Source organism: Dendrobates tinctorius, unplaced genomic scaffold (genome assembly GCF_039654945.1).
Source record: "Dendrobates tinctorius isolate UK_male_01 unplaced genomic scaffold, ASM3965494v1 ptg000241l, whole genome shotgun sequence".
NCBI classification, from domain to species: domain Eukaryota; kingdom Metazoa; phylum Chordata; class Amphibia; order Anura; family Dendrobatidae; genus Dendrobates; species Dendrobates tinctorius.
The window spans coordinates 9,252,973-9,273,247 of NW_027361908.1; the positions used below are offsets into that span (position 1 = coordinate 9,252,973).

A 20,275-nucleotide genomic window follows, 5' to 3' on the forward strand; every position below is an offset into this window, starting at 1 on the left:
CAGTGTCCTTCTTTTCAGAGACGCACAAAACTGTGGCCGACGCTTATCTGCCTCCATAGATTATTTACAATGGAAAATAAGTATTTGCTACACTGCTGATTTTGAAAATTTTCCCATCTATAAAAAAATGGAGAAGTCTATAATTTTTACGGCAGGCAAACTTCAATTGTGAAGGACATAATCTTTAAAAAAAATTCAGAAAATCAAATTGTGTGATTTTTCACATAATTAATTTGCATTTTATTGCATTAAATAAGTATTTGATGCAACAGAAAGCAGAACTTAATATTTGGTATAGAAACCTTTGTTTGCAATTACAGAGGTCAGACGTTTCCTGTAGTTCTTGACCAAGTTTGCACAAAATGCAGCAGGGATTTTGGTCCAATCCTCTATACAGATCTTCTCCACATCTTTCAGGATTCAGGGCTGTCGCTATGCATTAATGAGCTTCAGCTACTTCCAAAGATTTACTATTAGGTTACGGTCTGGAGACAGGCTGGGCCACTCCAGAAACTTGAAATACTTCTTACGGAGCCACTCCTTAGTTGTCCTGGCTATGTGTTTCAAGTCATTGTCATGCTGGAAACCCAGCCACAACCCATCATTAATGCTCTTACTGAGGGAAGGAGGTTGTTTGCCAAAATCATGCGATACTGTAATGATGTATAGTAGGTTTCTATGAAGACAGTGGCTAGATGATAGAGTCACAGACACAGGTATACGTGAAAGTAGTTTGTATTAAACAAGCAGCACAGAACAGCACAGGTGCTGGCGGAGCCAGACAATGACAGCAGTGGTAACAGCAGCAGAACTCAGTCCAGTAGATAGCAAGTTGTACACCAGCACTATGTAGACGTAAGCAGACACAGTCTTAAGAATGCAGGCAAGGACAGTCAGTTAGCCCTCTCCCTTGCGGGAGGGGAATCTTCGAGCACAGTGCAGTGGCAGAGAAAGTCACTAGGTAATTGATACTGAATGTGTAAAGGTAGCAGGGATAAGTCTCTCAGGTGAAACGCACACAGCAGTCAAGATCTTCAGCGCATACCGTGAGTGCTGTAGGAGCGGTGAGCGGTGGAGGCAGGGCTGGAAGGAGCCTTCAGGCAGACACCGTCAGAAGGTCAAGGTGGCGGCGGTTAGGCAGCAGGTAATCCAGGTGGATTCAGAAGGAAGGAAGGAGGTAGCACAGCGTGCAACTCCCAGCTAGCAGATCAGGTACAGGACGAGATATACAAGCAAGGTAGTTACGTCCAGGAAAGCTATTTAAACCCGGCGGGCGGGACCAACAGGCGGTGATGTCACAGGAACCAGTATGGCCGAATGAAGCCAGGCTTAAGGGCAACAGTAAGGGCAAAGTCCGGAACACAGCAGAATAGGAACGATGCTTACATTATTCCCCCCTTAAAGAATGTCCTCCGGACAATCTTCGACCAGGCTTGTCCGGGTACCTTAGACCAGCAGCCGCGGAGCACAGATATTCTCCACCGGTTCCCAGGAATTCTCCTCGACAGAGTATCCTTGCCACTTGACCAGGTATTGCAGCTTCCTTCTGAAGATCCGTGAATCCAGAATCTTCTCCACGACATATTGTTCATGTCCATCAACGAGCACTGGAGCTGGAGGAGAGGAAGTACGCCCTGGGAAGGAATTTGGTACAACTGGCTTTAGTAGGGAAACATGGAACACCGGGTGAACCTTCCAGGCAGGGGGCAATTTCAGACGCACCGCTACCGAATTCACTAGAGCCACGATCTTGTATGGCCCTACAAACTTCTGTCCAAGCTTGACAGTCGGTGCCCTCACCCTCAGATTCTTGGTAGACAACCAGACCGTATCTCCCACCCTATACACCGGAGCCGGCCTCCTGGTACGATCTGCTGCTCTCTTATACCTCTCTTGCGCTGTCGTCAAGGTGGTCTTTAGAGCTTCCAAATTCTGCTGTAAGAAGGAAAGATGGTCAGACACAGCAGGCACTGCAGCCTCCTTGGGGAACTGCGGCAAGATGCTTGGGTGGTAACCCTGATTAGCAAAGAACGGTGACTGCTTAGTCGAGGAGTGCTGCGAGTTGTTATATGTGAACTCTGCCAGGGGAAGCAGATCTACCCAATCGTCCTGCAGATGACTTAAGTAGCAACGGAGGTACTGCTCCAGGGTCTGATTCGTACGTTCCGTCTGTCCATTGGTCTGTGGATGGTAAGCCGAAGACAGACTTACTCTAATATCCAGAGCCGCGCAGAAACACCTCCAGAACCTAGACGTGAACTGCACCCCACGATCCGAGATCACCTCATCCGGGACCCCGTGCAGACGGACCACCTCTTGAATCAACAAGTCTGCAGTCTGTTTTGCTGTGGGTAATCCAGCGCAAGGGATAAAGTGTGCTGCCTTAGTGAGGCGGTCCACGACCACTAGAATGGTGTTCTTACCCTTGGAGACCGGTAGTTCAACAATAAAGTCCATTGAGATGGATCTCCAGGGACGAGATGGTATAGGCAAGGGTTGTAACAACCCGGAAGGTGACGCACGAGGCGTCTTGAACTGAGCACATACCTCGCAGGATGACACGTATCCCTCCACGTCCTTCCGGTACGAAGGCCACCAGAAGTACCGAGCCAGGAACTCTTGGGTCTTCGTTATTCCACGATGTCCCCCAATCTTAGAATCATGGATCAGTCGGAGGACTTCAAGTCTTGTCACCTCTGGTACATACAGCCGATTCTCCTGTAACCACACTCCTCCACTGAAATTTAGGCTTACTTCGGGGGTAGGTTGCCTTAGCAACGGATCTGCTGCGTATGCTGCTTTGATCTCAGACAGAAGATCCTGATGATGGATTGCAGAGATGAAATGAGCGGGAGACACAACAGTACTAGGAGACGACTCAATCACTTCCTCAGGAGCAGCAATCCTAGATAGCGCATCTGCCTTACCATTCCGTGCCCCCGACCTGTAGGAGATGATGAAGTTGAATTGGTTTAGAAACAAGCTCCAACGTGCCTGACGTGGGTTCAAACATCTTACGGACTGCATGAATTCCAAGTTTCGGTGGTCGGTAAGAACTGTAATCGGAGTTGAGGACCCCAGCAGCAAGTGTCTCCACTCCTTGAATGCCGTCACAATCGCCAGTAACTCCTTGTTCCCTACGTCATAGTTCTTCTGCGCTGGGGATAGCTTCTGAGAAAGAAAGGCACAAGGATGAAGAACTGCCTTCTCACCTCCTCTCTGTGACAACACTGCGCCGATGGCGACATCCGATGCGTCCACCTCAAGAGTAAAGCTCAGGTCTGGGTCTGGATGTCTTAAGATGGGAGCCGACACAAATTTGTCCTTCAGCCGTGTGAACGCCTCCTGGGCTTGCGGAGTCCACCGGAACGGTACCCCCTTCTTAGTCAGTTGGGTGATGGGTGCCACAATCTCAGAGAAGTTACGGATGAAGCGCCTATAGAAGTTGGCGAATCCCACAAACCTCTGAACTTCTTTCACCGATCCTGGCGCTGGCCACTCCTGGATCGCTCTGGTCTTTTGATCGTCCATCTGGAGACCCTGTGGAGAGATGACATAACCGAGGAACTGCACTGTTGCCCTGTGGAACTCGCATTTCTCCAATTTGATGTAAAGATGGTTATGCAGCAGGCGTTGCAGCACTGTCCTCACGTGGAGCCGATGTTCCTCGAGATCACTGGAAAAGATTAAAATGTCATCGAGATACACAACCATAAATACATCAAGCACATCTCGGAAAATGTCATTAACAAAATGCTGAAAGGTTGCAGGAGCATTTCGTAGTCCGAACGGCATGACCCGTGACTCGAAGTGTCCATAACGACAGCGGAAGGCCATCTTCCACTCATCTCCAGACCGAATTCTCACGAGATTGTAGGCTCCCCGAAGATCCAGTTTGCTGAATATCTTAGCCTGCTTCACCCTCTCCAGTAGTTCAGAGATTAAGGGTAGCGGGTGCCGATTCATGACCGTTACCTTGTTTAAATCACGGTAGTCCATGCAAGGACGCAGACCCCCGTCCTTTTTCTTCACGAAGAAGATTGGTGCACCTGCAGGAGAAGTAGACGGTCGGATGAAGCCCTTGGTGAGATTCTCGTCGATGAAGTCCTTCAAGGCCTTTAATTCAGGACCAGACAAAGGGTAAATACGCCCGAATGGGATCTCCGCCCCAGATACCAGTTCTATCAGGCAATCATAAGGCCGGTGGGGAGGTAACATATCTGCCCTCTTCTTGTCACATACCTCTGCCAGATCCTGATACTCCGGTGGTAATTGTCCCTCAGTCGTAGCTACTACCTTGGGGATAGCAGCGACATTAGGAATAGCGGGGTTGCTGTTAGAACTTGGAGGGAACTGCACTTCCCTGGTCTCCCAGTTGATGCGAGGATTCTGAACCTGGAGCCAAGGTAACCCCAGGATAATAGGGAAGTGAGGAGAAGATATTAGTAAAAAGGACAAATGTTCCACATGTTCCTCTCCAATGCATACCTTCACCGACTCAGTCTCCATGGTTACCGGTCCAGATGTAAGTGGCGACCCGTCTACTGTCTCCATCAAGACTGACGACTCCCTCTTCACTGCCCTGATTCCATGCTTCCTTGCAAACGCGATATCCATGAAGTTCCCACTGGCCCCGGAGTCCAACATGGCGGCGCTCTCGACACACCGACCCTGGAAGCAGAGCCTCAAGGATAGGTAATAGTGGGAATTCTTCTTAGTAGCGAAGTAGGAGGAAACGACGGATGTCATCGAGATCACCACTGCGTTCAATGGAAGAGATGCCAGCGAATTCATATCGGCAAAGTCCAGGTCTCTCTGATTGTCTCTGCCCCCCGAATTGTTCAGATCTAGGACGCAGGACTCCCCCGCCTCGGAGTTACAATCAATGATAGCTGCAGCCGTCTTACGTCTCCTGACTGGACACTCGGAGATGAAGTGACCGGTCCCCCGCAGTAGAAGCACAGGTTTTCCTTAAAGCGATGCTCCTTGCGGGCATCAGGAGGATTTCTACGTAAGGCATCCACCTGCATCGGTTCGGGCTCGGGCTCGGGATTCCTCCTGCTGGTGACATCTCTGGAGGGAGAAGAGAACGGAACAGTGTTATTAAACCGTAGATCAGACCAGCGCTCCTGTCTGCGCTCGGAGAGTCGATTGTCAATGCGGATGCAGTGATTGATGAAGTCCCCAAGAAGCACGGGCGAGTCCCCGCGTGCCAGTTCATCCTTAACTGCCGTAGACAATCCCCTGCGGAAGATGGCCTGCTTGGCTGCCCCGTTCCAGGTGGTGTCTAAAGCCCATCTACGGAAGTCCAATGCATACTCCAGCACCGAACGCTTCCCCTGCCGAAGGGTCAGCAGCGTCGTCTCAGCAGTATTAGCTCGGTTCGGGTCATCAAACATCTGCGTCATTGCGGCAATGAAATTGTCCATAGAGTTAAGCAGGGGGTCGTCAGTCTCAATCAAAGGGTTGGCCCATGCGAGCGCCTTACCAGACAGCAGCATGACTATAGTCAGAACTTTGGAGCGTTCAGTAGTGAACTGTGGGGCATGAGCAGCAAAGAAGATCCGGCACTGGTTCAAAAATCCTCGGAATTTATCCCTCTCACCAGCGAACCGGAAGGGTGGAAGCTTCTGGAAGGTCGGTGTAGTATCCCGGGCAGCACCTGCTACCTGCGCGGCTGGGGCCTGTTCCAGAGCAGCAATCCGATCGAGCTGCATAGGAATCGCTTGCTCCAATGCCAGAACACGATCACCCTGAAGAGGAGCTGCTTGTTCCAGCGCCGTAATCCGATTTGCCAGTCGTTGCAACTGTGCCTCTGCTGCCCCGGCGTTGTGTTCGATACGTTGCTCCAGCGTGTCCAGCTGGGTCCTAATGCCTGCCACATCCTGCCGTATCAAAGCAAGCTGCTTGCTTACACGTTTCTCCAGGGACTCTACACCTGCGGTCTCCATATTGGTGGCTTGTATATCCTGTAATGATGTATAGTAGGTTTCTATGAAGACAGTGGCTAGATGATAGAGTCACAGACACAGGTATACGTGAAAGTAGTTTGTATTAAACAAGCAGCACAGAACAGCACAGGTGCTGGCGGAGCCAGACAATGACAGCAGTGGTAACAGCAGCAGAACTCAGTCCAGTAGATAGCAAGTTGTACACCAGCACTATGTAGACGTAAGCAGACACAGTCTTAAGAATGCAGGCAAGGACAGTCAGTTAGCCCTCTCCCTTGCGGGAGGGGAATCTTCGAGCACAGTGCAGTGGCAGAGAAAGTCACTAGGTAATTGATACTGAATGTGTAAAGGTAGCAGGGATAAGTCTCTCAGGTGAAACGCACACAGCAGTCAAGATCTTCAGCGCATACCGTGAGTGCTGTAGGAGCGGTGAGCGGTGGAGGCAGGGCTGGAAGGAGCCTTCAGGCAGACACCGTCAGAAGGTCCAGGCGGCGGCGGTTAGGCAGCAGGTAATCCAGGTGGATTCAGAAGGAAGGAAGGAGGTAGCACAGCGTGCAACTCCCAGCTAGCAGATCAGGTACAGGACGAGATATACAAGCAAGGTAGTCACGTCCAGGAAAGCTATTTAAACCCGGCGGGCGGGACCAACAGGCGGTGATGTCACAGGAACCAGTATGGCCGAATGAAGCCAGGCTTAAGGGCAACAGTAAGGGCAAAGTCCGGAACACAGCAGAATAGGAACAATGCTTACAGATACATGACTTCCTCCAAACACGCCGAGTAGAGTTGATACCAAGAAGTTCTATTTTGGTCTCATCTGACCATATGGCCTCTTCTGGATCATCCAGATGTTATGTGCAAAGTTCAAATGGACATGAACATGTGTTGGCGTGAGCATGGGTACCTTGCGTGCCCTGCAGGATTTTAATTTATGATGACGTAGTATGTTATGGTAGTGATTAAGACTGTGGTCCCAGCTCTCTTCAGGTCATTGACCAGGTCCTCCCATGTAGTTCTGCGTGCTGGGTCTCCGGGCTTTCACAAAATGTCAGCGGAGCTGCCACACCACCGAGCACCACTGGACCAGTCTGGGTCATATCATTGCTGGACCACCAAACACCCCTTGTGACTCAGCTCCACCACCTTTATTTGTAGGTGGGGAAACTTGCAAAATCAGCAGTGTGTCAAATACTTATTTAACCACTCTAAATAAAAGGGGGCAATTTCAGTTTGTAAATGTGTTTATAATGATGAAATGTGAATTTCTCTGGAACAGTACCTCATTTCACAGATATCGAAGCATCATTTTACTCAGTTTCAAATTACCTGTATACCTATGTAGACAGCTTGTGAAGGAAGATGGCTTTAAGGTGCAATGATACACTGCGCTGCTGTAGGTATAATTCAAGGAACTTTATTGGTGCCTACGCATTTCCTGAGCTGTCCCAGCTCACTTCATCAGGGCATGATACAGGTATGCAATGCAGGAGTTTCTATAAAATCCAAAGTGGAAAAAAAAAAAAAGGGGCAGGACAAGTAACTGCCACATCAGCAAGGCAATGGTATAAAAACACATTAAAATAATTGTATTTAATAGAATATATTAAAACCGCATATAATAAGAATACATACTCAAGAACAATAAAAAAAGAAAATGTATATATTTCTTTTAAAATAGACACGGGGGATCACGGGGTCCAATAAAAAAGTGGTTAAAACCATCCTCAAGGAGTCTAGAACACAGTTCCAAAGTTAAGAGTGTATGGTGTTTTAATCCACATTACCATGGTGACTAGTGAGGAATGGAGTATGATTTTTCCGATCAATGTTAAGATTAATCTATTCTCTTCCAGAATAAAGAGTAAATCCAAAAAAAAAGTCCCTGAATAGCGAATATATTGAAAAGAATAAAATTGAAACTATCGGGATCAACTGTTGGAAGAAGAATAGTAGAAAAAAAAAAAAAAAAAAGGAAGAGGCCGCCGGAAATGCTATTTAAATGCCCGCTGTCAGTTTTGACAGCGGGATTTAACTAGTTAATAGGCGTGGGTGGACGGCGATTCCGCTCGCGCCTATTGCGGGCACATGTCAGCTGTTCATAACAGCTGACGTGTCCCGGCTTTGATGCGGGCTCAGCGCCGGAGCCCTCATCAAAGCAGGGGAGATGTCTGATGACGGACTGTGTCCGTCATGGGACATTAAGGGGCTAAATACAATTATTTTAATGTGTTTTATACCATTGCCTTGCTGATGTGGCAGTTACTTGTCCTGCCCCTTTTCTTTTTTTTTTTTTCCACTTTGGATTGTATATAAACTCCTGCATTGCATGCCTGTATCATGCCCTGATGAAGTGAGCTGGGACAGCTCAGGAAATGCATAGGCACCAATAAATTTCCTTGAATTATACCTACAGCAGCGCAGTGTATCATTGCACCTTAAAGCCATCTTCATTCACAAGTCTTTGGACCCTGTGCAGACTGCAGCAGCTGTTTCATGCGTTTGTAGGTGTTGTGACCGAAGCTTCACAACCCTATCGGGTGAGTCTCTCCTTGCCTCACCATTGCAATTCTGTTTTAAAATGTTTCACACAGTGGATGCGCCCTGTTTTGTTTCTTTTATGTAGACAGCTTAGCAGGATTGATCCTACTCACAGACTCCTTTTATTGAAAAAAGTGGATTTATTCTGATTAAAGAAAGTCCGCTTTTTTTTTTTTATTTTAGTTTGTGTTCCTTAGAAATAAATAGGATCTGGTAATGACCCTTAACATATACAAGGTTGAATATCAAAAAATTGAATATATTTGGAAAACATTTCTATTCTCCTAATTTCTTATCCAGATAAACTCTGCAATTCAGATAACTCTTCTTTTGTAACATCCATCTGCAACATCTTGTCCTGGATTTTAAGCGAGCTTTTCATCTAAGGCCTCTTTCTCACATCCGTTTTTTGGCGTCCGCCAAAGTGTGAAAAATGGATCCACTTCCATTTTGCCACAAACGGATGCTACCGGATCCGTTTTTTGGACGGATCTGCTTTAGCCACTAATGCAAGTTTCTGGTTAAAAAAACGGATCCGCCAAAAAAAAATGGCGGATCCTTTTTTTTTGGTAAACGGCGGATTTTGACGGATGTCTAAAAACGGGTGTGTGATCCACCTCTAACCACTAGTGTCAAGTGCTAATACGTTGGAAACTAATATCGTCTAAATGAGAAAGGTTCTTTGCCTGTTTATCTAAAAGAAGTTTATTTATGAGTAAAGAACGATTAATAAAACATTCTATTTACATTGTTGGGACCTGTTCTCCTTTTTTCTTGCAGCTTAATGACATTATCGTGAGCACGCCTGGGACTGCTATGCAGATGTACTTCCTGGAGACATTGCTGCTTCAAGACAAGCCATTACTTTTTGTGGGCCCCACAGGCACAGGAAAGACAGCTATTACAAACAGCTTCCTCCGACACTTACCTCAAGAAAAATATGTTGTATGTCTAATTAACTTCTCAGTGCAAGTTTCAGCCAATCAGACCCAGGACATCTTCCTAACGAAACTGGAAAGGTACCCTGACTTTTAATTAAAATCAACTATGTAATAGTTTGATGGCGCTCCATAGAGATTATCCCGCAAAATAATATTAAGCATCCAGCATCAGCCTCTGACAGTACAAATGAAATCTGATTTATTTCCTTCTACGCTGTTATAGGAACCCAAACTACATTATAATTGTTGTCGACAAAGATTCTGATTTATACCAAGCAGGAAATAGAAAGTGATTCAAGAGAGCATGTGTCGTCTTAACTTTCTCTTATCAATACTTTTCCATGGGAGATTAGATAGACATCTGGTCCTGGGCTTTCCGCAGTCCATGGCTTATTAAAATGAATCACTAAATTGTGACTTAATAGGAAGTAAGGGCCATCTGTCAGTGTAAGATCAAAGCAGCAGGTGTGTACTTGCCAACAAAAGGAGGGTGAAGGTAAAGTCTTTGAGGTTGAGATTGTGAAAGGAATGTTTTTTTCCATACTTACGAATACGGCGGCGTCACCTACTGTGTACATGCTAATCTTTCTCTAATATAAATAGAAGAACAAGGCCAGTGTGAAAATGTAAGCAATTACAAAAATTCTTTAAACTACAGTTTAATAGTTTAGAAGCGCATTTTATGGCTACATTTGCTTTTATGTTGTTGTTACAACTCAGGTCCTTGTCACAGGATTTCTAAAAAACAAGGTACCTTCCATTTGGCCAAAGTTATAATTATGGTACAATAATTACTCTGTGTTGTAAGATTATTGCAGTATTCAATGCTTTAGTAGTAGTTCAGTGTCTAACAGACATGCAAACTGTATTTTTTGCTGTGTGATAATATCTTTACATCTATATTATATTATTATTTGTAAAACTAGCTATGCAGGGAGTGCTAATAAGCAACTATGTCTATTACTTTGATGTTTGGCACACACTCAAGGCAGTTAACTCATGCAACAAAACTTCCTTCCTTCTATTACCCTTCCAGATTACCTTTGACAATATTATTACGTTACCTTAGGAGAGTTCACCATTGAGATCTAAATTACCATCTACCACAGGTTAATGTAATTAGCCTAGCACTACCCAGCTTGTAAAAAAAAAGTCAAAGTGAAATCTTTGCCAGTAGCTTAATTATATTTTCATCAGAAAACTAGGACACCGGTTTGATATAAAATTTCCTCTGGTTTGAAAGCTCTACACTATATTCTCATTATTGATATACTGTAATATTAAAACATAGGAACTAATGTATGTATACTTTCTTTTCTAATAGTAAGCTATATTTTTATTGGTCATCATAAAATTTAGGATATCATTAGAGGTAAAAACTTCCTATTGCCCAGAGGATCCAATTCAAAACCCTAACCATGACATACCAAGCCATCCACAACCTGTCTCCTCCATACATCTGTAACATGGTCTCTAGGTACCTACCCGCACACAACCTTTGATCATCTCAAGATCTCCTTCTCTACTCCCCCCTAATCTCCTCTTCACACAACCGCATACAAGACTTCTCCCGTGCTTCCCCCATACTCTGGAACTCCCTGCCGCAACACATCAGACTCTCATGATTAACAGAAACCTTCAAGAAGAACCTGAAGACCCACCTGTTCCGACAAGCCTACAGCCTGCAATGATCCTCGGTCTACTGAACCACCGTACGACCTGCTCTACCCCCTCCTACTGCGTCCTCACCCATCCCTGTAGACTGTGAGCCCTCATGGGCAGGGTCCCCTCTCCTTATGTACTTGTGCGTCCCTTGTCTTACACTTGTTTATTATTCTTGTATATATTACACTTGTCTATAATTCCCCTTTTCACATGTAAAGCACCATGGAATAAATGGCACTATATAAATGCATAATAATAATAAAAAAGCACATAAATTTACCATTTCAATTGGAACTCAACTCACTATTCTCATCTTTATTTTGGCCCATTTCCATTGGTATGTAGAATCAGTTATCTGTTGCTTTATTGAAAATCAGCTCTCCATGCATATATTTTCAAGCAGGCTTATGATAGACTTATGTTATATACAGAAGCCACTCTGAAGAGTCACAGCTGCAGGGGTCATAGCACAGTTTCAATCAAAGACAATATAGGAGATATGTCTTAGACTACCATTGTCTCCCTACAGACACTGCAGCAAAGCAGTAGTTACATATATGATTTGTGGAGAAAAGTGGAGCTAAAAAGTAGCCTAGTAATGAGGAAAATAATCTGCTAGTATGAAGCGCCTATATGTACTAAAGTGTAGGTAATTTTAATTTAAAACCTAAAAATGATATTAGTTAACCCCTTACCTACAATGGACGTAATATTCCATCCATGTGACCCTGGACCTAATTACCATGGACGGAATATTACGTCCCAGCGATTAGCGGTGCCCACGTGGTGAGCGCCGCTGATCGCGGCCGGGTGTCAGCTGATTATCACAGCTGACACCCGGCACAATGTGTCAGGGGCGGTCACGGACCGCCCCCGACACGTTAACCCCTTGTACACCGCGATCAAACGCGATCACGGTGTACCGGGGGTTAAAGGGAAGCATCGGCAGGGAGGGGTACAGCTGAAAATGTCATCTTGTCCCGCAAAAAACGAGCTGCCATACAGCATCATCCGCAAAAAAATAAAAAAGTTATAGCTCGCAGACTAAAGCGATACAAAAATAATTATTTTTTACATAAAATTGTTCTCATTGCAAAAAACGGACAAAACATAAAAAAAGACCTAAATGAGGTATCGCTGTAACCGTACTGACCCGAAGAATAAAACCACTTTATCAATTTTACCACACGCGGAACGGTGTAAACGCACCCCCCCAAAAGAAATTCATGAAATGCTGGTTTTTGTTCATTCTGCGTCCCAAAAATCAGAATAAAAAGCGATCAAAAAATGTCACGTGCCCGAAAATGGTAACAATAAAAACGTCAACTCGTCCTGCAAAAAATAAGACCTCACATGACTCGGTGGGTCAAAATACGGAAAAATTATAGCTCTCAATATGTGGTGATGCAAAAACTATTTTTACAATAAAAAGCGTCTTTTAGCGTCTGACAGCCGCCAAACATAAAAACCGCCATAAATAGTAAATCAAACCCCCTGTTATCACCCCCTTAGTTAGGGAAAAATAATAAAATAAAAAAATGTATTTATTTCCATTTTCCCATTAGGGTTAGGGTTAGGGCTAGGGTTAGGGTTAGGGCTAGGGTTAGGGCTGGTGATAGGGTTAGGGCTAGGGCTCAGATTAGGGTAAGGGGTGTGTTGGGGTTAGGGTTGGAGTTATAATGGGGGGGTTTCCACTGTTTGGGTACATCAGGTGCTCTCCAAAGGCAACATGGCGTCTGATCTCAATTCCAGCCAATTCTGCGTTGAAAAAGTCAAATGGTGCTCCTTCCCTTCCAAGCTCTGCCATGCGCCCAAACAGTGTTTTACCCCCACATATGGGGTATCAGCCTACTCAGGACAAATTAAAAACAACTTTTGGGGTCCAATTTCTCCTGTTACCCTTAGGAAAATAAAAAATTGGGGGCAAAAATATCATTTTTGGGGAAAAAAATGATTTTTTTATTTTCATGCCCAGGCATTATAAACTTCTGTGAAGCACTTGGGGGTTCAAAGTGCTCACCACACATCTAGATAAGTTCCGTGGGGGGTCTAGTTTCCAAAATGGGGTCACTTGTGGGGAGTTTCAATAGTTTAGGTACATCAGGGGCTCTCCAAAAGCACATGACACCCGCAGACCAATCCATCAAAGTCTGCATTCCAAAACATCACTACTTCCCTTCCGAGCCCCGACGTGTGCCCATACAGTAGTTTTCTCCCACATATGAGGTATCAGCGTACTCAGGACAAATTGGACAATAACTTTTGGGGTCCAATTTCTCCTGTTACCCTTAGGAAAATAAAAAAAATGGGGACTAAAAGATGATGTTTGTTGAAAAAATACGATATTTTTATTTTCACGCCCAAGCGTTATAAACTTCTGTGAAGCACTTGGGGGTTCAAAGTGCTCACCACACATCTAGATAAGTTCCTTGGGGGGTCTAGTTTCCAAAATGGGGTCAATTGGGGGGGTTTCCACTGTTTTGGTACATCAGGGGCTCTCCAAACGCGACATGGCGTCCGATCTGAATTCCAGCCAATTTTGCATTGAAAAAGTCAAACGGCGCTCAGGTATCAGCGTACTCAGGACAAATTGCACAATAACTTTTGCAGTCCAATTTCTCCTGTTACCCTTGGTAAAATAAAGAAAATTGAACCTGAAGTATTTTTTTTGTGAAAAAAAGTTAAATGTTAATTTTTTTTTAAATATTCAAAAAATTCCTGTGACGCACCTAAAGGGTTAATAAACTTCTTGAATGTGGTTTTAAGCACCTTAAGGGGTGCAATTTTTAGAATGGTGTCACTTTTGGGTATTTTCTATCATATAGACCCTTCAAAGTGACTTCAAATGTGATGTGGTCTCTAAAAATAAAATGGTGTTGCAAAAATGAGAAAATCGCTGGTCAATTTTTAACCCTTATAACTTCCTAACAAAAAAAAATTTTGGTTCCAAAATTGTGCTGATGTAAAGTAAACATGTGGGAAATGTTATTTATTAAGTTTTTGGTGTGCTGTATCGCTGTGATTTAAGGGCATAAAAATTCAAAGTTGGAAAATTGCGAAATTTTCAAAATTTTCGCCAAATTTCCGTTTTTTTCACAAATAAACGCAAGTTATTTGAATGCAATTTTACCACTAACATGAAGTACAATATGTCACGAGAAAACAATGTCAGAATCACCGGGATCCATGGAAGCGTTCCAGAGTTATCACCTCATAAAGGGACAGTGGTCAGAATTGTAAAAATTGGCCCGGGAGTTAACGTGCAAACCACCCTTGGTAGTGAAGGGGTTAAAGTTGCTCTGATTTACACAAACTATGTCGTCTATAGTATAGGATATACACGAGGCACAACTGAAGCAGTAATATTCAAGTTTGAATTTCCAATGTGGAATATAGTAACATAAACCTACCAAGTAGTATATAAAACCACAGGGAAAAAAATAATGGTAATAGCGAAGGTTAAAAAGACAAATGTCTTGCAATCTACAATTTTCACTTGTGTTAACCCCTTTAAAAATGCTGATGCTCATAAAAACAGCAATTGCTAAGGGACCTTTCATTTCCCTGATCACGTGATTATTCAGTGTAAAAATCATTTCTCTCTCCTAAGACGTGATATAACATGTCAGGAGAGATAAATGGCAACTGTTATCCCCAAGAACCCCGTGGTACCATAGTACTGGATCTGCCATCCACTGGCCCTCCTCTTCATGGAGCAAAATGGTTGGCACATGTTCAGTACACTCACCGAGATCTTTCAGCACCCGGCAATCCCACAAATTTTTCATATTGGTTCCTGACTTTTGATCACCGTGATAGTCCAAATCACAGTGATCAAAAGCGTACTATTAATAGGACAACACATGGACAATGACTTGCTGTGCATCCCCTTAATCATCCTCATAGTCAGATTAAAATGTTTTATATTTTTATTTTATAATTTTCATTTCTTTCATTATTTGCAATTAGGGTAAGGCTAAGGGTTAGCCTTCGTTTTAGGGCAAGAGTTAGGCTTATGGATAGGGTTAGGCTTAGGGTTGTGCTTAGGGTTAGGGTTTTTTCAAATGCTACAAAAAATAACGTTATGATGACATTCAATATGACTACCTAATGTTGTCAAATTCTTTGTAATACCTGTGGATTCAAAATTAGCACTATATCCCTGTATAAGATACTTGAGGGGTGTGGTTTCCAAAATAGGATCACTTGTGGGGGGTTACTGTTGTTTAGGCACCACAGGGGCCTTGCAAAATGCAGCATGATACCCACAATCTCTTTCAGTCAAATTTTTGCTCCAAAATTCAAATATTGCTCCTTCCATTCCAAGATCTGCCATTTTGTCCAAACGGAAGTTTTTGTCCACATGTGAGGTATTGTTACGATCGCAGACACAGCGTGGCTTACAGCCAACGCTCCCGTGTCGTCGAGCTATAACGACAACGGGGTTTGCGTCCCAGGCTGTCGTGGAATGCGGACCCACTGGACCACAGGGGGGACCCGGACCTACCCGGACTAGGGAAGGGTAGCGACCGGGGTCTGTGGCAGCTGAGCTTGTGGACAAGATGGCCATAAGCAGGACTAAAAGACACCGCACAACTTCAGGTATGAAGAAAAAATAAAGTTTACTGAAATAAGGCAAAAACATAGAAACACCAGGTTCCGGAATATGCACATCATGAAGGAAACCCATCTCAGGTTGACAGGCGAAGCAGGAGGTCATCATGGGTTGACGCGGTCTAGGGTTGTCTGGCACAGGCTTACCAGGGGGGACCGCACGTGCAGGTGGTCATGCAGCGCAGCGGATCCATGCACGCATGTACGGCAACGGGCACAATGGTTTCATATGCACCTTATGCAGGATTTGGTTTTCATGTAGTGCCTTTTTGGGCTGTGCACAAATTTTGTTTATCTTGGGGGATTTGGCTACCTTAAGATTATGAATCTAGTTACTCTATGGGAAGGGGAGCTATTCTGTAGGTTCAGGTTTTGGAGTGTGCAGTACCAATTGTTTTTGTTGTCTGTCTTCTGGACTCGCACTTTTTTACATGAAACTCTTATTTTAACTATTCATTAATAAAGTCTATTTATTTTAATTCTATAATATTGCAAAGACACTAATCTTCACTTATCTAGATTGGATATACCATCTGCTATTTAATAATCTCTCTGTTATTAGTGGCAACAGGCGTAGGCTATAGTAGTCCTATCAACCAAATCCTGTGAATAGAGGTAAACTTTTTAGCTCTGATTATAGCTGCAGGCTTATGCTGTCACTTGACAGCGTTGGAACCGCGGCTCTCTGAACAGCAGTAATTATTTTCCTGCCAATGAGAGGCAGTGGTTGCTGCATTGTCATGCACATGATAGAGTGGCAAGCACTAGAAGTTCGAACCGCCATTCAAGTGAATGGGATCCAGGTTCAGGTACTGTTTCGGTACCGAAACCAATTTTTTTTTTTAACTGTTTGGCCGAAGCCGAATATTCTGGGGTTTGCCATCTCTACTGCTAATCTTTTAACCCCCTCCAACATCCTAAAAAAATTAAATTATGTTTGATGCAGATGTAAAGTAAACATTAGAGATGAGCGACTTTGCCTTTTTTCGGGTCGAGTCAGGTTTCATGAACCCGACTTTCGCAAAAGTCGGGTCGCATGAAATCGGCCAATTATCGTGAAAAGTCAAAGGCCAACTGAAACACGAAACCCAATGCAAGTCAATGGGGTAGAAAAGTCGGCAGTGAGTGGAGGACAGGAAACACACCTACAGTGCCCATTTTAATGCTAAAAACATCAATTCTTATAAGCTTGTCAACCTTAATTTACTTTATAATAATAGTTAGGCATTGAAAACTGGGGGTTATTTGGCTAAAGTTGTGGGTGGAGGGGTGGGCTGGCTCCAGATTTTCGTGGGCCCAGGGCCAAAGAGTGTCACTGGGCTCCTTTAACACATGCCACAATTCATGATCCTCTGATACGGCAGAGAAATAGCGGTATAGTACAATGAAAAATACTTCACTTCTTACATCTCATGACTGATATCCATTTTAAATTCTCCAATACCTCCAAAAACGGACAGTATATAACTCCATACAGTATTATGGCCAGCGCTTAGTGCGCTATACAGAGTAATGAGGCCCATATATTTCTCCATACGGAAACATTATTCCCATATAATGTTTCAAACCGTATATGATCAGCTCCACATAATGCTACAGTATATGTTGGTCCCAATGGATGAAGCTCCACTGTCTTATGGGCCCAAATAATGCTCCATATATAATGGGCCCCATTTCTACTGCTCTAGTGTATAATGGGCCCTGTAAATGCTGCTCCTGTGTCTGATGTCCACTTTTGGAATGCTCCAGTGTGTGGTGGGCCTCATATATCATTCTCCAGAGTATAGTGCTCCCCAAAAATAGCTGTCCCAACATTGAAAACAAATAAATAAGTCTCCTCGCTAGGGATTCCCTGTACTAGTCTGGACTCCTCGTCATCCCCATCTTCCATCTCTCTGCACTTGGACTGTTTAGGCAGAGGGTGTACAGACGTGATGTCATCGTGCTCTCTGACCAGAATGTCACTGTCAGGAAATGTGGAAGACGTCATGGAGGTGGAGCAGGGAGAGGTAAGTATTTCAACTTTGCAAGTGCTGTGATCCTGTGATCACTTGTGGGCGGCGGTACTGGCACAGGGCCCCTCATAGTACGCCGGTGTGTCTCACGGTGGGTGTGCACCCCCACCGGCAGAGACACTTGGTTGTACTATGAGGGACCCTGTGCCAGTGCCGTCACCCAAGAGTGGGCCCACTCACCTGTCCAGGGCACCGGCACTCGCACGGGTGCGGGCGCCAGGTGGTGACCCTGGCTCTGGGGGGGAGGCAGCCCAGTTAGGGCGGTTGAAAAAATGGCATATGTTGATGTTGGACATTCAGCAGCTGAATTTGGAGGAACTGGAAAAGTCCGAGGAAGTTTAGGACAAAAGCGATCCATTTTTCAGGCAACCTACGTGTCAGCAGGGGAAGGTGGGACAAAATCCTTTGAAACCCATGCATGGTTCATTTTAATGAAGGTTAGATCATCAACATTTTGGGTCGACAGACAGGTCCTTTTTTCTGTCAGGATTGATCCAGCAGCACTGAAGACTCTTTCGGATAGCACACTAGCAGCAGGGCAAGCAAGCTCCTGTAAGGCATATTGTGCCAATTCAGGCTAGGTGTCGAGTTTACAGGCCCAATAGTCAAAGGGGAATGACCTGTGAGGGAGAACATCAATATGGGAGGAGAAGTAGTTTGTAACCATAGTTGACAACTGCTGTCTCCTGTCATTTTCAATCGATGCAGTGTTACCAGTCGTGTGAGCGGTACTTGAAAAATCAGTCCACAACATGGTCATGAAACCCCTGTGTCCAATGCCACTTCAGCTGTGTGCACCATGAGCACCTCTTCCATGTTGCCGCCTACGGCTCGTGGGAGTACCATCACCGCCGCTGTGTGCTGGGAATGCCTCAAACAAATGGTTTACCAGCGTTGCTTGTTTGTTAGCCAATATTAGCTCTAGGTTCTCCTGTGGCATGATGTTTTGGAATTTGCCTTTATAGCGTGGATCCAGGATGTTGGCCAACCAGTAGTCGTCATCGTTCATCATTTTGGCAATGCGGGGGTCCCTTTTTAGGATCTGCAAGCCATAATCAGACATGTGGGCCAATGTTCCAGGTATCAGTGATGCACTGCGAGTGCTGGATGGATGAGCACTTTCTGGCAAATCAACATCCCTCCAGTCACGCACAAACCCTGTACCTGACCTTGCCATGCCAACATTTTCTCTTGCCCCCTGAGAAGCATCCTCCTATCCTAAATAATCATCCCCATCATCCTCCTCCTCCTCTTCCTCTTCTTCCTCCACCTCGTCCAGGAGAATTCCCTGAGCAGACAATGGCTGACTGTCATCAAGGCTTCCCTCCTCCTCTTCCTCCTTGGCTGCAGACGCCTGCTCCTTAATGTGCGGCAAAGTTTGCATGAGCAGACGCATAAGTGGGATGCTCATGCTTATGATGGCGTCGTCTGCGCTTACCAGCCGTGTGCATTCCTCAAAACACTGAAGGACTTTACAGAGCTCTTTCAGCTTCGACTACTGCACACCAGATTAACTCCATGTCTGCCTTCAAACTGCCTGCCCGTGTATCCTCCCACAAATGCATTACAGCCTGCCTCTGTTCGCACAGCCTCTGAACCATGTGCAGGGTGGAGTTCCACCTTGTTGCAACGTCGACAATTAGGCAGTGCTTGGGAAGGTGGAGCAATCGCTGAAGCTTCTGCATACGACTGGAGTGTACGGGCGACCAGCGGATGTGCGAGCACAGTCTTCGCACCTTATGGAGCAGGGGTGTTAACTCCGGATAATTATTGAGGAAGCACTGCACCACCAGGTTCAAGGTGTGAGCCAGGCAAGGTATGTGTCTGAGTTTTGAAAGGGCTATGGCTGCCACAAAATTCCGGCCGTTATCACTAACTACCTTGCCTGCCTCACGAAGTAGACTGCCCAGCCATGACTCAGTTTGTCGTTGCAAGTAGTCGGCCAGTATCTCCGCGGTGTGTCTGTTGTCGCCCAAACACATCATCTTCAACACAGCCTGCTGATGCTTACCACTAGCTGTTCGATAGTGGGACACCTCGTGTGCAACAATGGCATCTGCGGATGGAGTGCTTGTGCGACTGCGCTCTGTGGATGAGCTTTCGCTTCTGGAGGAGGGTCGAATGCCTACAGCCAACTGTTTCCTATACCGTGGGCTAGGCAGCACTGTCCCACCGCCGCTGTCCCCTGTGGACCCTGCATCCACCACATTAACCCAGTGCACAGTGATGGACACGTAACGGCCCTGGCCATGCCTACTGTACCATGCATCTGTTGTGAGGTGCACCTTTCCTCTCACTGATTGTTTGAGTGCATGGACAATGCGGTCTTTCACATGCAGGTGGAGGGCTGGGATGGCTTTTCGAGAAAAGAAGTGCCGACTGAGTAGGTCATAGCGTGGGACTGCGTAGGCCATGAGCTCGCGGAAAGCTTCGCTTTCAACCAACCGGTAGGGCATCATCTCTAACAAGATTAGTTTGGCAATGTGGGCATTCAAACACTGTGTACGCGGATGAGAGGATGAGTACTTTCTTGTCCTACTGAGAATCTCTG

General features: G+C 45.2%; 1 protein-coding gene across 1 annotated transcript in view; it reads left to right on the forward strand.

The window, feature by feature from the left end:
* The window catches only part of LOC141060642 (dynein axonemal heavy chain 3-like), a 2,648,786-nt gene that overhangs the window by 1,465,937 nt on the left and 1,162,574 nt on the right, over nt 1–20,275 (forward strand). Inside the window, exon 47 of the mRNA XM_073556958.1 lies at nt 9,270–9,508. Within this exon, the coding sequence (XP_073413059.1) occupies nt 9,270–9,508 (239 nt within the window). The remainder of the gene's footprint in view (nt 1–9,269; nt 9,509–20,275) is intronic.